Source organism: Thunnus maccoyii, chromosome 16 (genome assembly GCF_910596095.1).
Source record: "Thunnus maccoyii chromosome 16, fThuMac1.1, whole genome shotgun sequence".
Taxonomy (NCBI): Eukaryota; Metazoa; Chordata; class Actinopteri; order Scombriformes; family Scombridae; genus Thunnus; species Thunnus maccoyii.
Window position 1 is genome coordinate 25,086,164 of NC_056548.1, and position 18,852 is coordinate 25,105,015.

The 18,852-nt window shown below is 39.1% G+C and overlaps 1 protein-coding gene across 2 annotated transcripts; it reads right to left on the reverse strand.

The window, feature by feature from the left end:
* Nucleotides 1-1,587: 1,587 nt before the first annotated feature.
* wdr35 (WD repeat domain 35) lies at nt 1,588-18,634 on the reverse strand. Of its 2 annotated transcripts, XM_042388963.1 has the most exons (28): nt 18,196-18,634; nt 17,970-18,087; nt 16,845-16,916; nt 16,596-16,688; nt 16,382-16,510; nt 16,115-16,248; nt 15,472-15,637; nt 15,240-15,385; nt 14,748-14,873; nt 13,679-13,864; nt 13,369-13,404; nt 13,201-13,261; nt 12,161-12,305; nt 11,708-11,777; nt 11,273-11,326; nt 11,071-11,180; nt 10,712-10,931; nt 10,493-10,573; nt 10,088-10,224; nt 8,539-8,742; nt 8,246-8,392; nt 7,251-7,383; nt 6,993-7,103; nt 6,030-6,194; nt 5,456-5,596; nt 3,855-4,011; nt 2,962-3,199; nt 1,588-2,203 (listed from the first exon to the last, which is right to left on the reverse strand). In XM_042388963.1, exons 1-28 carry the CDS (start codon nt 18,217-18,219, stop codon nt 2,053-2,055), a joined length of 3,555 nt encoding a protein of 1,184 aa, XP_042244897.1. In that variant the 5' UTR covers nt 18,220-18,634; the 3' UTR covers nt 1,588-2,052. The 2 variants fall into 2 exon arrangements, with proteins under 2 accessions (XP_042244897.1, XP_042244898.1); XM_042388964.1 differs by lacking the exon at nt 13,369-13,404.
* Nucleotides 18,635-18,852: the final 218 nt, after the last annotated feature.

An 18,852-nucleotide genomic window follows, 5' to 3' on the forward strand; every position in this document is an offset into this window, starting at 1 on the left:
AAGCGTAAAACTAATGGAACAGGTCTACAGCAGAGGGGGATATGAGGCATAAAAAAAACCGAATTAATTGGTTGAAAAAAATAATAAAAACACACAGCTACAGCGTTAGGCCTACAGTATAGTGAATCCACTTTGTGAGTGCACCATGCACACAGGGTTTGTCATTGTCATCACGCCTATGCAACATTGATGCAGTGTTTGACGACTTAAAAACCGAAGCAGGGGTAAAAGTGTGCACGAGGGCTGTAGGGAATTTGGTGTTAGAGTGACTAAAGCTGCCAGTGTTAAAATGTTGAGGTCTGTGACACAAACACGTAAACATGCCACATTAATGAGTTATACTTTGAGATAACACTAAAAAATAGGAGCATCGCCCTTCATGACCCCTGTGGCCTATAGATAAGTTAAGAGACTCAATTCATATTGAACATTGCAGACATGTATGTTAAAATGAACATGTACTGGTGTTTGTTCATAAGTTGACATAATAGAGAACTATTTTCAACAAAATTAATTTTCAAACCAATCAACTGACTTAGCAGAAGCAATGCACAGTATGCAAAATGTACTTTTTTATAATGGAAGTGAAAACATCACATGACTTCAAGGACCCCAGTGTAATGCAGAAATACTTAAAATCCTACTGATAAAACACTGTAACTCCTAATTTAGGGCTCAGTTGAACAAAACCATCATGACCCAGATATGACTGAGTAATCATTGGTCAATGCACGACATAATTATTTCATGAGAAATGCTGCAGTGGCATACCACATCACTGAAAATATACACAATGCAAAACAGAACAATGAGATGACTAACTGATTTTTTTTTTTTTTTTTTTAAAAAAGCTTTATATAATAACTGTTTTAGATGTTGTATCCTTCTCAGTAATGCAATTTACTGACAGCAGATGGCAGAAGAAGGCTATCAGAGGCAGGTCAGCATGGCTCACTGACATGCAAACAAAGAGCAACTGTCAAGACTGATACAATGACTGCATAATGATGCGTGTATTAACTTCTGTTATATTCTGCAACTGTTTGGTGTTAAGTGAATTATTTGTAATGAAATGAATGTTTTCGATGGTCAAGACTTTTAAAACCAGCTGAAATCAAGCAAACCTTTCTTCCTTGACACATCAATGTAAAAGGCTGAAAAGATGCAACCTTGCTGAGGTACAAGTTATCATATATAGTTTTCCACTTGTAGGATTAATTAAACCAGACTTTTCCCTCCACAGATGCAGTGCTTCCCTCATTATCTGGTAAACTGACCCAGTAGAGGACATAACCTCACTTAAAGAGGTATTTGATTTGGTTGAATGATACAGCACTTAGGAGCTTCATACAACTGCTCAGCTCAGATGTTTATTTGTTAAACACTAATCCAAGTGCAGTGATGTTATAAGCAAACACTGCTGATGGTGTGGGCACTGATTGGTAATTTTCCAAAACATCTAGTTGATGAGGATTGTCTAAAAGCAGTCTGTCCTTGCATAACAGTATTTCACACATCATCTACAGTGGTCAAGAATACAACACATGACATTAAAGTATCAGAAAAATGAAATCCAATCAAAATATATATAGTGCTGACAGTTTATTCACTGTTGGCTTCCATATAAAAAGCAGTTATATTCAAGTATTTTACAAGATTTAAAATACATTTAACTCAAATATTAAAGACACATAGAGTACCAGTCAAATGTTTGGACACACTTTCTCATTCAAGTGAATGGGGTCGTGTGTCCAAACTTTTAACTGGTATCATATATTGAAGTAAATTGAACATACATCTGCCACGTTTTGACTGTTGACATCACATGTGACAGTTTGAGTTTAGGTGCCTGCTTTATTAGCACCTTCATAGCTGCCTATCTAAGCATTAACCACAACAAGCATGTTACTCTCAAGAACTTTAAGCATTAAGTTGAAACCAAGTGCAGCTATTTCCACAAGTAAATAATTTTAAACCATGTGTTCCACAAACTCATAAAAAAGAAACATATATGAAAGTACATTTTGATGCTGTGGAATGTGGGACTGATCTTCAGGCTACAGGACTGTGACACAGCGGGCAGCAGTTATATTTGCTGATCTCCTGCTCTAGAGCGCAGTGTTTACACGAACTGCACATCCAGAACTGGTACTCCTGGATTGGTAGACCTGTCACAATGCATGTGGGTAACTTTCCCTCCGTCCTGAAAGAGGGAAAAATAGAATTAGTTGTTATTTCAAGGAATATTTGTATTAAAGCAGCAGATGGGTTAAAGGGATAGCTGGCATTTTTCGAAGCAGGGTTGTATGAGGTACTTATCCAGATCAGCTGTTTGGGTCAGAAAGTGCTGCTGCGGCATGCGTAGGAATACAGAAGTTCTACGGTTGAGAAACCATAGTGCCAAAGTGACCACCATTTACTGCAGGTAATACTATGGATAAGTACCTCATATGACCCCATTTCAAAAAAAATGTGAACTATTCCTTTAATGGCAGACAAAAAGTTTCAGTAGATGGCCTGTTGATCAACTTTCCATTTAAGTGATGTACTTACTTAACTGTCCTTAATTAACTGGATTAATTTGATTTGATTTTTTGTCTTTCTAGTTCTACTTCTAAGCTGTCTAATGTTTAAAAATAAGTCTATGAACAAGAATCACTCATAGAACATATTTCACGTCAAATATTATACAGATAATATACAGATACAGATAATAATAATTGAATATTTAATCATTTCTGTGTGCAGTTTAAAGGTATGTTAATAGTGAATTTTCTAAAGGTCTCTTCTTCTGAGAAGAACTGCTACATGAGCCCACAGACATTAATCATCTGAGCTAAGCTGACCTCATGGAGGAACAACAGGCTGCACTCAAACTGACACAGAAATGAAAATGATATTGGGACTGGTCCCATCAGTGTTTGGAGCCAGAGTTTGATGTGAACTCATTGGTGCCCTCACCCCTCTGATGATCTCTGCTCCATCATTCGGCTGTCCTTTGGGGTGTGCTTGGTGAAGATTTCCAGGGCCAAGTCCTCATACAGCTGACGCTGTTCTGGTTCCAGACTCTCCAGGGATTCCAGCTTGATGAAGGCCTGTGAGCATGTGCCGAAGGCCCGGTTGGCTGAGGCGCAAATGGCAAGCAGAGAGTAGATCTCCACCGCAGGGATGATGTCCTCATACTCACGTAGGTGAAGGGCTTTTAAAGATGAATTGAAAACATTGGAGAGTTAGACTTTTACTATGTTTGGTTGAGTCTAGGATAGGAAACTAACTTGACTACACCATACAAATATGTGTCTGTTGACACTTACACAAGACCAACTCAGTTTTGCATAGGCCGGTAAAAATACACTCATTATGTATACATCCTCAGGTCAGTCAAAACACTGCTTACAGTATGCCCACATAACATGCAGCCAGTTACTGTATCTACATGTAGGTCAGCTCCATGTCAGGCTTCTGAAGGTCAACAGAAGTGGTCAGGAACAGGATTTTACTGCCTCAGTAGTTGATCTTAGAGTAAGTAACTTTATGGTCTGATTTGCGAGCTAGAAGAATTCAAGTTAGGGCACAATATAGGTAGAGGAGGTAATAACTACAGATTAAGACCAAAAAAAAAACCCCAACTTATTATGATAATGACATATTGTTGTGTACAACTGTTACAAATAACAGAATAATTACTTCGAAAATATGTGAAGAGAGCACTTGGGTAAATAAAACAATTTATGTTTGAATGAGAGAAAAAAAGTGAATTACATCTCATGTATTCAACTCCTGTCTTTGAGTAGGTGGGTAAAAAACTGTATTTGAATTATTAATATGGGGAATTGTCCTGTGTGATTGGGTACCTGTGCGCATGGCGTTCTCCATGTAGCCTTCATACAGCTGCCTTTGAGCAAGCAGGAAGAAGTGATACGCCTCTGCTCCACGCCACGCGTGGTCCACAATACGACTGTCTGCAGAGGTTGCATCTTCCTCAAGCAGCCCAGCAAGTGCAAATGTTGCCTAATTACAGAATGAAGTAAATGAAGGATGAGTAAAAATGGTATTGAGTACAGTATATCAGTGGTTCTCAACCTAGAGGTCGCGACCCTCTAATTTCTGGGGGTCGCCAGATGGTTGTGGAGAAAACAAGACTAATTCAAAACCTAGTGTATGGCTGAACCCTGTATGAAACACTACAGGGCTTTTTGTTTGAAACAAGGGCTTTTTATTTGAAATAGCTACAGGAAGTGGCGGCGTTTGGTTGACCAATGGTGTAACTTCATCACTCAGTCACACAGCATTCGGCCGGCTCTTTGTGTGGTATCTTCCAACATAAAACCAAGAATACAGTTGCTTTGTTCAAATAAGCAGGTCCAGTCATCCCAGTAAAATGTGTGAGGGTAGATAATGAAAAAAAGAATGAACTGATTGATATGAGGCAACAAGCCTTTAAATGGAAGTCTGTCAAGAACTGAGTGAACAGACAGAGGATAGACCCTGAGTCTCTTATTTGATCTTATTCTTTGATCGCTCCTCGCTCCTAGCTTGAACTGTTCTGGTCCGTCATCTTGCAGGCTGTCCCAAAGCGATTATTTCTGCTCTGAGGAGTGAGGATCGAGGAGTGAAGAGGGATCTCTGAGGAGCCATGAGCAAGGATACACAAGAGCAGCCTTCATGGAAGTCTTTTACCAGCCAACATGCTTCCTTATTGGAAATCAGTTACTGGTCGGATGCTGCAGCTGAAACTCAAGTGTATCACTCCCAGGTTTTATATTTCATTTGTTTTCTGATTCACCATCTAATTCAAAATCTGTAAATTGTAGGTCTGAACAACAAAAGAACCATTAACAACTTTCTTAATTTATTAGAAAGATTTGTCTTCTTCTTTTTGATCTGTTATTTTTGTTTTGTTTTGACACCAGTTTTGTTTTCAGGGGACAGTTTATCTGCAGATGAGACTCATTTTTTCTGCAGCTGGACATGTAGACACCAGTACTGACATGGTCTTTCTCTGCCCTCTTGTGGTCAATAAGCTTTGACTCAACTTGCAACTGGAGCTGGACATCATCACTCCTGCAAACTGAAATGCTAAACTGAGTCATTTATTCTGTGATGCACCAACAAAGGTCTTCTGTGTAAATTTACATCTTATTTTCTTGTGACTCTCGGTTGAGCAGAACTGACAAATTGAGATTCATGTTGTTCTGAGATGTGATCCATGTGTTTTGCATCACATCTTTCACAAGGCTGTATGCTCTGTTTCAGTCATGAACACCAACCTGATTATTCTGGGGGGTTGCAACTGGAAAAGGTTGAGAACCACTGCAGTATATGATGCCTTTCTATCATTCATTCATCTCTAGAATAGGCCGTAAACAATATTAAAAGTTTTTATTGATGAAAAAAAAGAAAATTATATTAAAAGCATATATGGGTATAAAGTATACTGTAATATATCGTCTACCTCAGACTTCTTCCCTTTGGCTTTACTCTGCTGTGACGTCTTCACCTGCTCGTGGTAATTTTCAACAAGACGTGCTGCCAGCACATAGAGCTTCTTTACCCGCAGTGGTCGCGTCCTTTTCTTTGCCTCCTCATCTGCTATCTGTAAACAGTACCCACAAATGCCATGGTATGTACTCACACACAATTAATTCCAGCAATTAATTAGCTATATACTTAATACAGTGTATAAATGCATACATGTTATTATTCCGCATCTAGTACATAGGGCCAAGTTTTTTAGTTTTTTGTTAAAGAATAGTTTTTCTCTCAGTTATCAAACTGCCAAATATTTTTGAAAAACATCCATAAATACTCTCTGTATATATACTCTCTATAAGGTTCTGATGGAAGCTGAAAGATGATCAGTCACTAGTGAATTTCAACTGTACTGAAAGTGTTGACTCTACTTCCCTCTACGTCCCTCTCTACTTCTCTCTTTTACTGAAAATGTGTTTTTGTTGTTTTGGAACAGACCTCTTCATTTGAATGTACTGGAAACTTTCAATAGTGTCTTCATGGAAAAACAAGCCTACCTTAAACATGAGTTTGGCTGCATCGAGGAAATGGTGGGCTTTCTGATACAATTCCACCGCCTCCAGAGTTTTATTCTTCTCAAGAAGATGTGAAGCATATTTGGAAAGAAGAGATTTTATCTCCTTCATGTTGTGGGTCCTGGCGAGTTCCACTGCTTTGTTCCACTGTGGGACAACAGCAGCATAAAAAAAACAACATAAATACTACTGCATGCAACTTTTGTAATATGGAATTAGTCACATGAATCACGCATATTAATCATAATGTTCTGATTTTAAAAGCAGGATTTACTTGAAATTAGTGGCTGTGACAGACTTTTTAACTGAAGTCACTTTCTTGCGCAAGCACTCAAACCCTGCAGCTGCAGATCTTATTTATGGTAAAACCACAACAGTTAGACATGTGAGGACGCTGTATTTTTAGATCTATCGATGGCAACAGAAAGTTTAAGTGGAAACAGTTAAAGTGACAGCTCATTCATTTCAATGTCAAACGCAGCATTAACACAGCAGGAGGAAAAGCCTGGAGGGGAGGTGGTCAGGATTTCTAATGAGCTCTCTTTGGATTAACACGGGTCAATTACAGCACTGTTTTAACATTTTTTAAACTAAAGCCAGCTGAGACACAACATCCACACAAAGTACAGCAGTTGCAGCTTACATGATGCTTCCCTGCAACCACATACTGCTATCATTTCCTGTCTCCAACATGAACAGCTAAACTACATTTTTTCTTTAACCAAATGGTAGAGTTTACATTGGAAGAGCATATTTTTAGTTTTCACACTCCAGGGCTAAATATCACTCAGGAGGATGAGGGGAGTGGGAGGACAGCAGGTGCCACAGTGGCTGCTGTGGTCGAAAGTTGTTACATGCTTTGATTATAATCTGAAGGTCACCGTGGTGTTATCATGTGTGTCGCTCACAAACACTGGCGCCACAAGTTTTCTGTCTGTCTCTCACCTGGTTCAGATGGACACACGTGTCGACGGCAGCTTTGGGCTGGTTGCATTTAAGGTAGGCGTTCACAGCCTGTTCACACATGCCCACGGTGGCAAACATCTGACCAATCTCCTGCAACATAGAGGTGTAAAATGACAGTACATGAGATGCTGTAGAGTTGGTTTTATTTAAAATGTAGAGATCTGATACTACAGCATGAAGCTCAAAGATGATATCAAATAGTTATTATTTTTGGTCAATCCTGAACATTTGGCTCACCGGCAGAAGTTTATGATTCTCTGGTAGCAAGGTGGTCAGCCTCTCAAGGTCATCGTAGTCCTCTAACATGTAGTAGCATTCTGCCAGCCTCTCCTGGTTACGACCTTGAAGATAGTACTGCACTGCATTGACCCTTGAAAAAGGAAGAATTGATACTTATGTAACAGCTATAGTAATAATGATATTAAATGGTGTTGAGATTGAATATGTGAGTGTATACTTTAAAAGTATAAATTGAGTCTATTTTCTATTGCTGGATGCTCTTTAAGTAATGCATATTCCCTGCACAAAGAATATAAAATACTATCACACTTGTTGAAGATTGCTAAGACATTATTTTAACACCTCATATTTAGCATTTATAATCAGTGAATAAACAATTTACAACATAGCTGTGAGCAGATATAAGGACACTGAAAGTGTTCATTAATAAATCTATCAACAACTAAAACTCCTACTGGGAAGCATCCAAAACAGATGTATAAACAGATAATGGTTGATAAAATGATATAACACAGTTGTAATCATCTAAAAGATGCCTTCATATTGTATATGAACATGAAAATCTAAATTATAATTGTATAATTACAATTGTATAATTAATGAGGTTTTTATTTATTTATAAATATTCTTTTTACTCTCAAGACAACTACGCAAACTATCTGCTGATGAGGGCCAGATAATCCCAGTAAGTGAACCTTGAGTCAAAGGTATAATCATTGAGACTTTCATGAAATACAAACTCAATTCTTTGACTTCACTATTCATGTTTTTTCTGCAATAGCCATTCAATGTATCTAAATTATTTAATTAATACTTGACATGGTAGTTTTAATGGTTAGTGGTAGGGTATGTCATTATTGTGCAGGTTAAATACAGAGGGTTAAATTAAAATGTTACCCTAAACTAGTTTTAACTTCTAACATGAGTATACTGCACAGAATTCATACACTTAACAGATAATCAGAGAAAAAGGCTGAAAAAAATCCCAATACCACTTCTGTCTGTCAGCGAAGTAATCTCCGATTGCATTGTAAGCCTGCTCCAGCAGAGCATCATCACAGTCACCAGAGCCAGTTTTGAGCAGCTGGAGCACCCTGAACCAGTCTCCCAGCTTGATCCTAAGGCTGATGGCAAGATCCCTAGACACAAAGAGAAACATCAAATGGCCCCTATTACCATCATGCCTGAAAAATGGTGGCAATTTATCTTGTACGATAACACCAGCATTATATCCGACACAAGTTTAACAAAAAAGAAGAACTGAATTCATTAGGGCTCAACGTACCTGCGATCCATGTCCAGGTACATCCGCTCAGCTTCCTCAAACCTGCTGAAGTAAGCTGCCACTTCTGCCTGTTTCATGGGCTCGCTCTGCAGGTTTCCCAGACGCTTGACAAACTCAATGCCCTGGTAGTCTTTGCAGCGAACAAAGGCCTGCTCAGCCGTCTTCAGATCTAGTTTCTGGAGGGCTGCCTCAGCCAGCAGACGCCTGGCAGGTTGATAATGGAGAGAGGTTAGTCGCTATCACTAGGGCTGAGTGGCATGATGTATATGTGGAAATCCTTATACCCATCCTACTTTGATTAATTGAGATTTAAACTGGAATGAAACTATTGAGCTAGAAACTGGCCCCTAAAGAACAGGAAGGACATGTTTGAAGTTGCCAGATTTTGAAGGAAGCTGCAAAAACTGGCACGCCAGCCAAAGAAAACACACAAACCACAGCGATCACACTGCTGCTTCAAAAAACTATAAATCGCTAACACTGCCATCGTCCTCCCACGCCAGCATACTGAATATGCTCACATGGAAAAATTATAGTGACAGCAGCTATTTAGTGGTGATAACCTTACTTTTTTCACTTTTCTCTCAAATATAGAAGATGTAAAAAAATCGGTGGTTGTCAAGTTAATCATTTTAAATTGCGCATATACCTATCACTAGATGACACCACAATGATTCAACCTATATCAAGTTCATGAAAGCTTTTACACTTTGTTTTCTCCAGCAACAGAAAACCAAAAGAATACATGACTGTATTAACAAACCAAAAACATTGCCAAAACCAAAAACTAAGGACTTTACTTTAAAGGTATACTATGCAGGATTTTCCAAAAAGCAATGTATAGACTTAAAAATAATCCCTCTCAATTATCACTTATGACCCACTAGAAGTGCGTGGCGGTATGTTTATCTACAGAGACTCTGCCCTCTGCCTGTATTTTCTTATTATTTTGCCGCTGTGTTATTATTTTTGCTTCTGGGGAGTTGGTGTGTAGCCCCCAGCCAATAACAGTGCGCAGGGTGTGAGGTTGGGACTCATAGTGTAGCAACCAGGTTACATCGCTGTCTCTGTCTCTCTCCTCTGCTTCCCTCTGCTCGCTGTCATGGATGTATGAAGAGCTGCAGGTCTGTGTGTCTGATTGACTGAGGGCGGGGCTGAGCGACACACGCACAGAGCAGAGAGGCCACAGTGGACAGGATGAAGCTGCATTCACACAAAATCCTGCAATGCGGCACCTTCCTGCAGAGTTGTGCAGAGGTATGGGTGTGTTTATTTGCTTTAGAATGTAACCGCTGTGAAACAATCAGAAAATAACATTTTATTTATCTGATTCACTGCTTTGCATCGCTCTTCATTCACTCTCTCTTTCACTCGACCATCACTGCTTCTCTCTCTCTCTCACTCGCTTGTTAAACCGGGGAGGAGGGGCCAACCTTGAATGCTGTGTGTTTACAATCACCAAGCGACAAATCCTGCATAATATACCTTTAAATAAGAAAAGTTAAACAATCCCCATGCTGAATCAAAAGCACGACAATTTTGCATTTACCAGAGTCTTGGGTGAGGATTGTCTTCAATGAACTGTGAAGCATCTTCAATCCCCACTTTTTCAATCAATGCACGGCTGTCTCTCAGGGAGCGGATTTCAAAGTTGATGAGGTTGTCTTTGTTTGGCCGCTCTGGATCCTTTAAGGCAACATCGTATAATCGAATGTTTTATTCAATCAACAGATACAAACTACACATTTGAACCCTTTCAACATAATAAATACTCATGCTGATTACCTCTAGTGAAGCATTTTGTAATCAGCTGTTACCAAACTATTGTAAGTCTTTCTGCTTTGGGATATTTGAGATGCAAAATAGAACTTTCACTTGACACCATGAGAAAATAAGTATGTTTATACAGTATGTGTGTGATTGTGTCACAACTCAAATGACACCAAAAGTTTACCTTCATGATTTCATCAAGCAGAACGGATTTGATTTCCAGGTCCTCAAAGTTGCAGATGTATCCAGATGTTTGGATGGGTTCCTGTTTTAAACATGCAATAAAATATTGCAACAGTAATCACACTCAGATGTATATTTAGAATAAAAATAATTAGAACATTAAGACAATATAAATCAGATATCATTTAACCATCATACAAACACCAGACACTCCACCCACCTCTGGGTCCAGGTTCCTGAAGACGTACATCCTGGTCTTCTCCATCATGGCAAACAGGTCAGGGTTGTCATTCGCCCACTTCATGTCCCAAACATCCTTGCGCTCAAACTTGGATGGATCTCCTGCAGATGCTTGATTGCCAGTGCCATCGTCTGTGGAGGCACGAACTTCCAGGTCCAACAAAGTCAGCACACCTGCGATGTCAATGATGGCCAGTCGACTAAAGAAAATAATGATTACAGAATGATGTGACAGAGCAGCGATTGTGACGTTCAGATATAAAACTGTTTTTAAGGTGATTCACGACGGATTTCTTTAGAAAGATGACTTAAATCTGCAAAACATCAATCTGAGCTTGCCTGGAGTTGCAGTTCAAAGACAGATAGTAGGCTCTGTTGTTCAAAGTGTATTTCTGGATGAGAACAACATTTGGGAGGCTGTATTTGTGGATGGTGCCAGACTCCCGGCCCTGTAAGCACACATAAAAAAGAAGAGACTCAGTGTTTTACTTTGATTTTACTTTTCATTTTGTTGTACGATTCAAAATTCTGACGTACGTACCACAATCAATGTCTTATCTGTTGCTGTAATACAACAGATGGGATCTCGTGTTGCCTGAAATAGAACAGAAACATACATGTCATGACAACACATGTGCTTCATAGAAGAAATTACTTAATTATCCCTGATAATGATATTATAATGTTAAAATGTCAAAATATGATAATAATAATTATTTGTAGTAGTATTAGGATAATTATAACACCAATTTTATAGAACTGTTTTATTTTTTTAGACACATAAGTCTTGAGACTATTCCAGTGACTCGTATCTTGTGAAAAGGGTATTTTATTTGAATGAATTAAGACAAACAGGACTTCACATACTGCAGATGAAGAGTGAAAATCAAACAAAAACAGGAAACAAAATGCCTCAGAAGTGTATTTGTGAACTAGATTCCTGTTTGTGTGCTTCCAAGATAAAAATGTCACTCACTGTGAAGGCTTTCGCAAAATCTGGACCACTGTCACTGGCTCCAGATGGATTGCTGTCAATGTGATAGACCCTAGAAAGGCAGGAAGTGAAAACAAATGAGAAAGAGTTAGAGACAGCCAGCCAGACAAATAGTTGCCCTTTCCACTGAGGATACTTTTGGTCCAGGTGCTAAGATAGTCCTGGCAGAACATTAGATCAAGCCTGTCTGGAACCTCAGTGGCATTTCATTCAGATGAATGAGTCCTTTTCAGATTTCACCCTCTGACTCTCAGAATCTAGCCTTGTGGTTATCTTGCCTCCCTGTAACTTTCCATGACCTGATTGATGTGTACTGTAAGTCCTGGCATGGGTGTTGTATTTCTTCCCCTTCCACCAACTGGCTTTGTTAAATACTCTCTCTGCCACATCCAGTTTAGGTCCAGCTCCACTCTTCTGTTAATTGTTAGACCTCACCTCTCCCTTCCCTCCTTCTTGGTCCTGGTCACTTGGTTGATCTCCAAGGCGGTTAATTTCTTTGCTACTCGGTACTGCCACAAGTAGAAAGCCTCTTTGGATGCAGCAATCACATGCGTCTTGGTCATGGTGACAAACAGTGGATCTGACCGAGGAGACAAGTGACAGATTTTAATGTTTTTAATCATTTGTATCCACGCTTTCTTCATGTCGTTTTGGCGGATCATGTATGTCCACTGTCTTCTGGCATCAAGTTTGTGATGTAGAGGATTTACACCTATCAATGTCACCTATCAAAATCATTTTAAAGCTTTTTTTGTTTGTTGGTTCTTGTCCATTTAAACCATACAGTATCTATACATATGAATAGTTATTAAACTATTTTCTGTGTGCATGAATTCCAACAAGTAAGTCCTGGGGTGTTCTTCTAGATTAATACTGTATATCTCTACAGATGCACGCTCTTTGACTAGTCTGGTAAAATAGCCACCAATAGGCCACAAGAGGACTCACCTCCAGGAAAATGTATACTTCACAAATCCCTCTCCTTTTATTTACTAAGGTGGGATATCTGGAACCCATTCAGACCACTGGAACCTTTCAATTCTGTAGACTTTGAACTGTCTTGGCCCGAGCTCCTCAGCAAACATTCAGCCGTGTCGTGCAGAAACGGAATGCTGAACATCTGTGAGATATAAAGATGCCCAGCGCTCACTGTCTATTTGCTATAGGATGCTGTGGACCCATGAGAGATGTAACTGTGGGCGGCAGGAGGCAGAGCGCCAACCGCCATTCCTTCACACAGAGGGTGTGATCTCTCACATTGGCTTGAAGAAATACATCAACTTATGGTAAATTAGGAGTTCGAGCAACTCGCTGCTGTGTCGCATGAAGATCTTTTGCTTCTATGTATGTAAACTTGTAGGACACATAGCGTGTTTAGTGGAGGGTTTGTTCAGTTTAAAGGATGTGTTAACTTGTAAATGTAATTTCAGTGGAATGACAATATTAATCTATCTACGTTTACTGTCTGAACTCACCAATGTCGATGTATTTTGAGTCCAACGGAGTCCCGATGGAGTTGCACAGAATCAGGACATACTGAAAAACACACAGTAGTGCTAAATTATTTTACAGATCAATTTATGAGTCTATATCATAAGAAATAGTCCTCATTTTGGGTGTGTGGTTTTTAATTTATACGTTACCCTTGCATGACTCGCAGACTCTAATTCAGCATCCTCCTGTGTAGCAGTGAATTACAAAAACAGGACGCAAGACAGCAGAGAAACATTTGTGATACTTACTATTACAGCTCACTCTATATACTCTACACAATATCTCTATGTTGTCTCTAACTCCACGAAATAGACTTAGAATAGATCTGTCGGAATCAATGAATAAGCTTGTCTGAGTCATATAGAAAGCAACAAGCTCATAAATTCAACCTGCAGTGTGATATATATCATAACAGATCCTGTTGCTATGATGAGACATATAATCTGGTGGTGTTAGTACCTGAGGCTGGGTGTTATCTGCCTTGCTGGCAAGGATGCAGAAGTCCCCTGAGGTAGTGATGGACATCAAGCTCTTGACATATTTGACAAACTTCTCGTTGTTTTTGGTGTCCCAGAACACCACACAGTACTCTTGCCGCTCTGGCTTTGTGTAGGCGTACACCACTGTGCTGCAACAGTAGCCCCACTGTTGAGAAACATGAAAGAGCTGCTGAGATTCACATTTTATGTGGGATTTCTAAACCCTGGGAAGCATGTGCCCACAGGTAGTTTGGTAGACAAGTCAATGACCTCTAAAACCACATGCTGCCCAAACTAGAAAGTCCCTCTTTTCAACTATGTAAATATGATTATGAGATAAATGACACATTACTTCAGACAACCTTTTCATCAGAACCTTTTGGAGGTATGGTGCAGTAGCTACTGCTCCCAAGTGCTAACTGCTACTGTAGCTTCATAGAAAATATTTTTCTTTGTTTTTCAGGCAATTTAAATGAGTCTCCCTGCTATGTGAACATTTGAAGTCATAATGTTAAACTATCCATTAAATGTTTCAAAGAATATACTTGAGAAAATGTGTTAGAGTTGACAGTATGCAGAGTAAAGGATAGAAATTGGCAACATATTACTCAATTATAACTAATTTCCCCCTCTAAATGACCAAATAGTTAATGTGTGAGAACAATGTGTGATTTGGAAAGAGATTTGATACAGGAATGTATAATCCAGGAACATATACCTAAAAGAAAAAATGAAGGGTTAAAAGAGCAAAAGGCACTTACAAATGTATGAATATGGAAACACTGCCATGATGTAAACCAAATTGAAGATTTTTTTTTATTTAATGACAGGTGGGGCTGATTAATATTTATGTGACATGCTGTTTATTTGGTCTGTGATCATTTTCGTAATCAGTATACTATTAATTCTGGCCTGTGAGATTAAAACATCTCTAAACATACTCATGCCAGTGTCTAAGGAATTGTTTCTTTCCCTAAGGCAATTTCAATAATAAGCAAAGAGCACCTTGGAACATCTTGTTTTTAAGCCTAGCAGGTGTTGGCATTTACCTTGTAATCTGGTCTTATATTGGCAAAGTAGATGTAGGAGTCCACAGCCAGGCCAATACGCAGCCCTCCTCCCTCCCAGGCAACTCCAGTCATCTGTTTTCCAGGCACCTTCAGAGTTCTCAGATGCTATTCAAACACCAAAGAGCATTTAAGGTACAAATTTAAAATCTTTACTGTGTCATAGCATTTTTACTAGTGTGGGATTTGAGAGTGTGAGGGTTGATAGATATTTTTAATCAATACTGGTGACTCAACAGCTATTTTGCCAGGTGCTGGGATTCATGCTTTCAGAGCTCAATTCCCAGCCCACATGCATTTTCAACTGCTGAACAACGAAGTACAGTGCAACAACAGAGAAACTAGCATTGCAATGTATTTAATTGTTAAATTAAAAAAATCTAGTTCTATACTATTTATGACAATGACGTCTAATGTGCATCTGATTTTCATGTCTAAAACCCTGCATAAAAGGAGCAAAATCTTCACCCTCACCTCTCCAAAGGGTGTGTAGAACTGCACTACATTGAATTCTTTGTCCATATTTGAGGCTCTGAGGGAACCTGCCACTGCCAGCACACTGCCACAATGATTCCACTGGATACTGACCACGTTCATCATAGTGTCAATACACACTGGGTCTGCAGAAAAAAAAGAAAAGTAAACATTTCATTCAAGTATAAACACAATTCAGTCGTTTCCAGGATTTTTTGTTGTTGTTGCTTACTTTCATCATTCTCGTAGCGCATGATCTGGCATCTTCCATTGTCAAAACAGATAGCGAGACATGGACAGTCTGGTTCAACATAACCCCCAGTTCCTGCGTACCAGTGGATACCTGCTATACTGATGGCTCCGGTCGTATTAGTGAGGCAGCTGATGGTCATTTTCATCTGAAACACAAATATCACAAAAAGGCCAACATAAGCTAATAGTTAGTAGAAGCAAATGTGATGGGATGTAATGAGCTTGAAAGAGAGGGAGAATCACTGTCAGGCTTATATGTTTTCTGTGTTTTCAGGATAGCAAATCTTTACAAAACAAATTAAACTATTTTTATCACTTTCATGTGGGCACTTGGTGTTGGATATCGGTGTCTTTTCTGTGTCACCAAAGTCAGACATTTTCAAATCATACTAATATTAGTGGATCGTAAACAAGATCATATCCATCCATGAAAAGGTTTAAAGAGACTAATATTTTGTCATATAATATGCCCTCTGATAGCTATCAAAATACCAAAAGTGTGTTGCCACTAACTCTCCACTATTCCCTGTGCAGTGCATTATGCACTATGTTTCATGAAAACTGCATCCTATGAGTAAGGTAATGCAATGACATTTCTATTTTATGTAAGCTTGTGCACTCACTATAAAGTTTCCCTGATTATCATAGATTTGGACTTCGCCGTTGGCCATGCCGAAGAGGAGGATCTTGCTGTCTGGCGACCATGCCACATGAGCAAGCTGATTTCCCTTTAGCTCCTTTCCCCAAATCCGGTTACCTACAAAAAAAAAAAGGTCTTTATCCTACTGCACATTAATTTCCATTCACCCAGTGTGTGAACAAAGCAATCCTTGTCAAAGGAGCCTAAGTGATTAATTACATTTTAGTAATCATGCTGTAAGGTTGTTTACCATCTACAGATCCAACAATGACCGCCCCATCCTCATACACAATGCAGATCTTTTGACCGTCAGCGTTCCAACTCATGCTCCTCACCACCGATTTGTTCCTGTTGTTGATCATCTCCTCGTACCACGCACCTTAGGAAAGAAACAAAGGCAGCAACTATTAAAGATAAATTTATTACAAGACAATCTGTAGTTTTAGTAAAACTGTGGTAATTACCTTTGTACAGCATCCATACAATAATGAGTCCATTCTGGTCACTGGTAGTCAGTTTTTCATACTGTTCGTTCCATGTAACCACTTGTACTGCACCTGCAAGTTTAATAATCATCAGTATCATATATTATTTTTTAATATTGCTGGCCTACATCGCATTTCCTTTGCTTTTGTGGACACTGTCTGTTACTAACTACTGTACTGTACTACAACTATAATGAGAAAAGGTTTAGCAGTTATTATATTACTCACCACTGTGTCCCTCTAGAGTCTGGTTCATTGACAGGTTACTGGGAGCAGCAAGTCCTTTAAGTTTGGCATCATCTGTTGAGAAAGCACAGGAAAAGAGATCAGGCAACAATGTTCAAACAATTCTCAATAACGGAATTGTGAAAATGTGTTAAAAAGGCTGACACCCACATATGGTATTTTAGTTTATGGTAATATAGTTTATAAGTAAATATCAGCAAAGAGTTTTTACTGTTTCTTTCACTTCACTGTTGGTGGTTTGCTATGTTTGTTGAACACCATAATAACCAGCAGATGGAGTGGACAAGGTGGTACTATTTCTACTTACAGTGACTGGACACTAAGGCACTAGAACTGAGCCAAAAGGGTTTTGAAAGTTTCAAAAGATTTCTTACACACTGTGAGAACCGTTGTTTCGAAAACCCTCAAATCTCAATCACATGGGTATTACGTAATGGCTCAGACTGTGACAAATAAACTTAGACACATACCTGAATGTACGTGACATTACTCACCTGACATTATGCAAAATAACAGCAAAAAAAAAAAAAACCCAACCCAAAGCAAATGTAGTATATTTAACTATGAACAGACACGCAGTATTAGCGATGCAAATTCCTGACACCAGGTTCACACAGCATCACTGTGCAGGGAATCAATCACCAGGCAATATAAATAACTGACTATTCATGCTGCCATTATTCAGACATCTGCCATATCACCAATTTTGCACATCATCCTTATGGCCTTGGGCTAATGTAACTTTTGTCAATTAAAATATTATGACATATAAGTATTATTATGCCATATCAAGCCTTACCAATTATATAAAAGGGACCCTAACCACTCAAGATTTTTCAGAGGTAGTTTACTTGCACATGAGAGACATATGGACAGTACTAGTTATTTTAGGAGGCATATGGGTCCTTTTTGATTCGGTACATTCCACAGTAATACACTGTTGTCTGCGCATTGTGTATTGAATGTGTAATATTTATGTACTTTGCCTTTATGATCAGTCAGGTTTTCATTCTCATACAAAATGTGGTATTTCCATATAGGTGTAGCCTGAGAATCATGAAAGTGTTGTGGGACATGCAGGCTGTTCACTCCTCATCCTACACTTACCTGTCTGAGTTTCAAGCTTGAGCACTCTCAGGAGACCATCGTCCCCTCCACAGGCAATGAAGCCCTGATCTTTGTTCCAGGAGACACATTTCAGATGAATATTGTTGGGGATAGCAATCTATAAGACACGGGAAACGGCGGCCAAAGTCATGTTAACCAACGCTTTATCTCTTAATTTATTTAACAATTAGTAGCACAGGGGTGTCATAGTTTGTCCAGCACTCACCTTCTTGCTGAGGTAGATAAACATGATGGTGATAGCGTCAATACAAACGGAATTGCTTACGGCTTGTTATACTAATTAGCATTAAGCGAAGACACTAACCCAACGTCAATGATCAAACTAGACAGCTAAAGTGAGCTAACGTCAACTTCTACAACCTACATCCTGCGGCCTCGATGTAGTGAATGTAATGTTAGCCTATACCGTTAGCTTAGCTACCGATTAGTTTTGACTGCCTGACGCGACACAGCTACTCTAGTACCAAAGAGGGTTAACCTCATGTGCAGCGTCACAAATTTACAGTCTGGCTACGATAATATTGATTAACATTAGAAAATGTAATGTGAAAACATTTCAAACTCGACGTTTCCGTGCCTTGTGTAGACAGACTACAGCACTCAGAGGCTGAAGCTTCCCACGGTCTCCCCTGGTAACCGTAAACCGGAAGAGTTGGGATTGTAGGGTCTTTATGGTAGTTGTAGTTTTTTTCTTGTTCGCGCTGAACAAGTATTTGGCTTCACAGGGTTGTCTGCCTTGTACTTACTTTACCCTACTGTAAAAAGTGATGTAAAAATGTTTATAAAAAGCCTGATAAAACAGCACTGAACAAATGCATGAAATGAAATCAGTGTTGCATTTAATTATGTTGACTAATGCAAA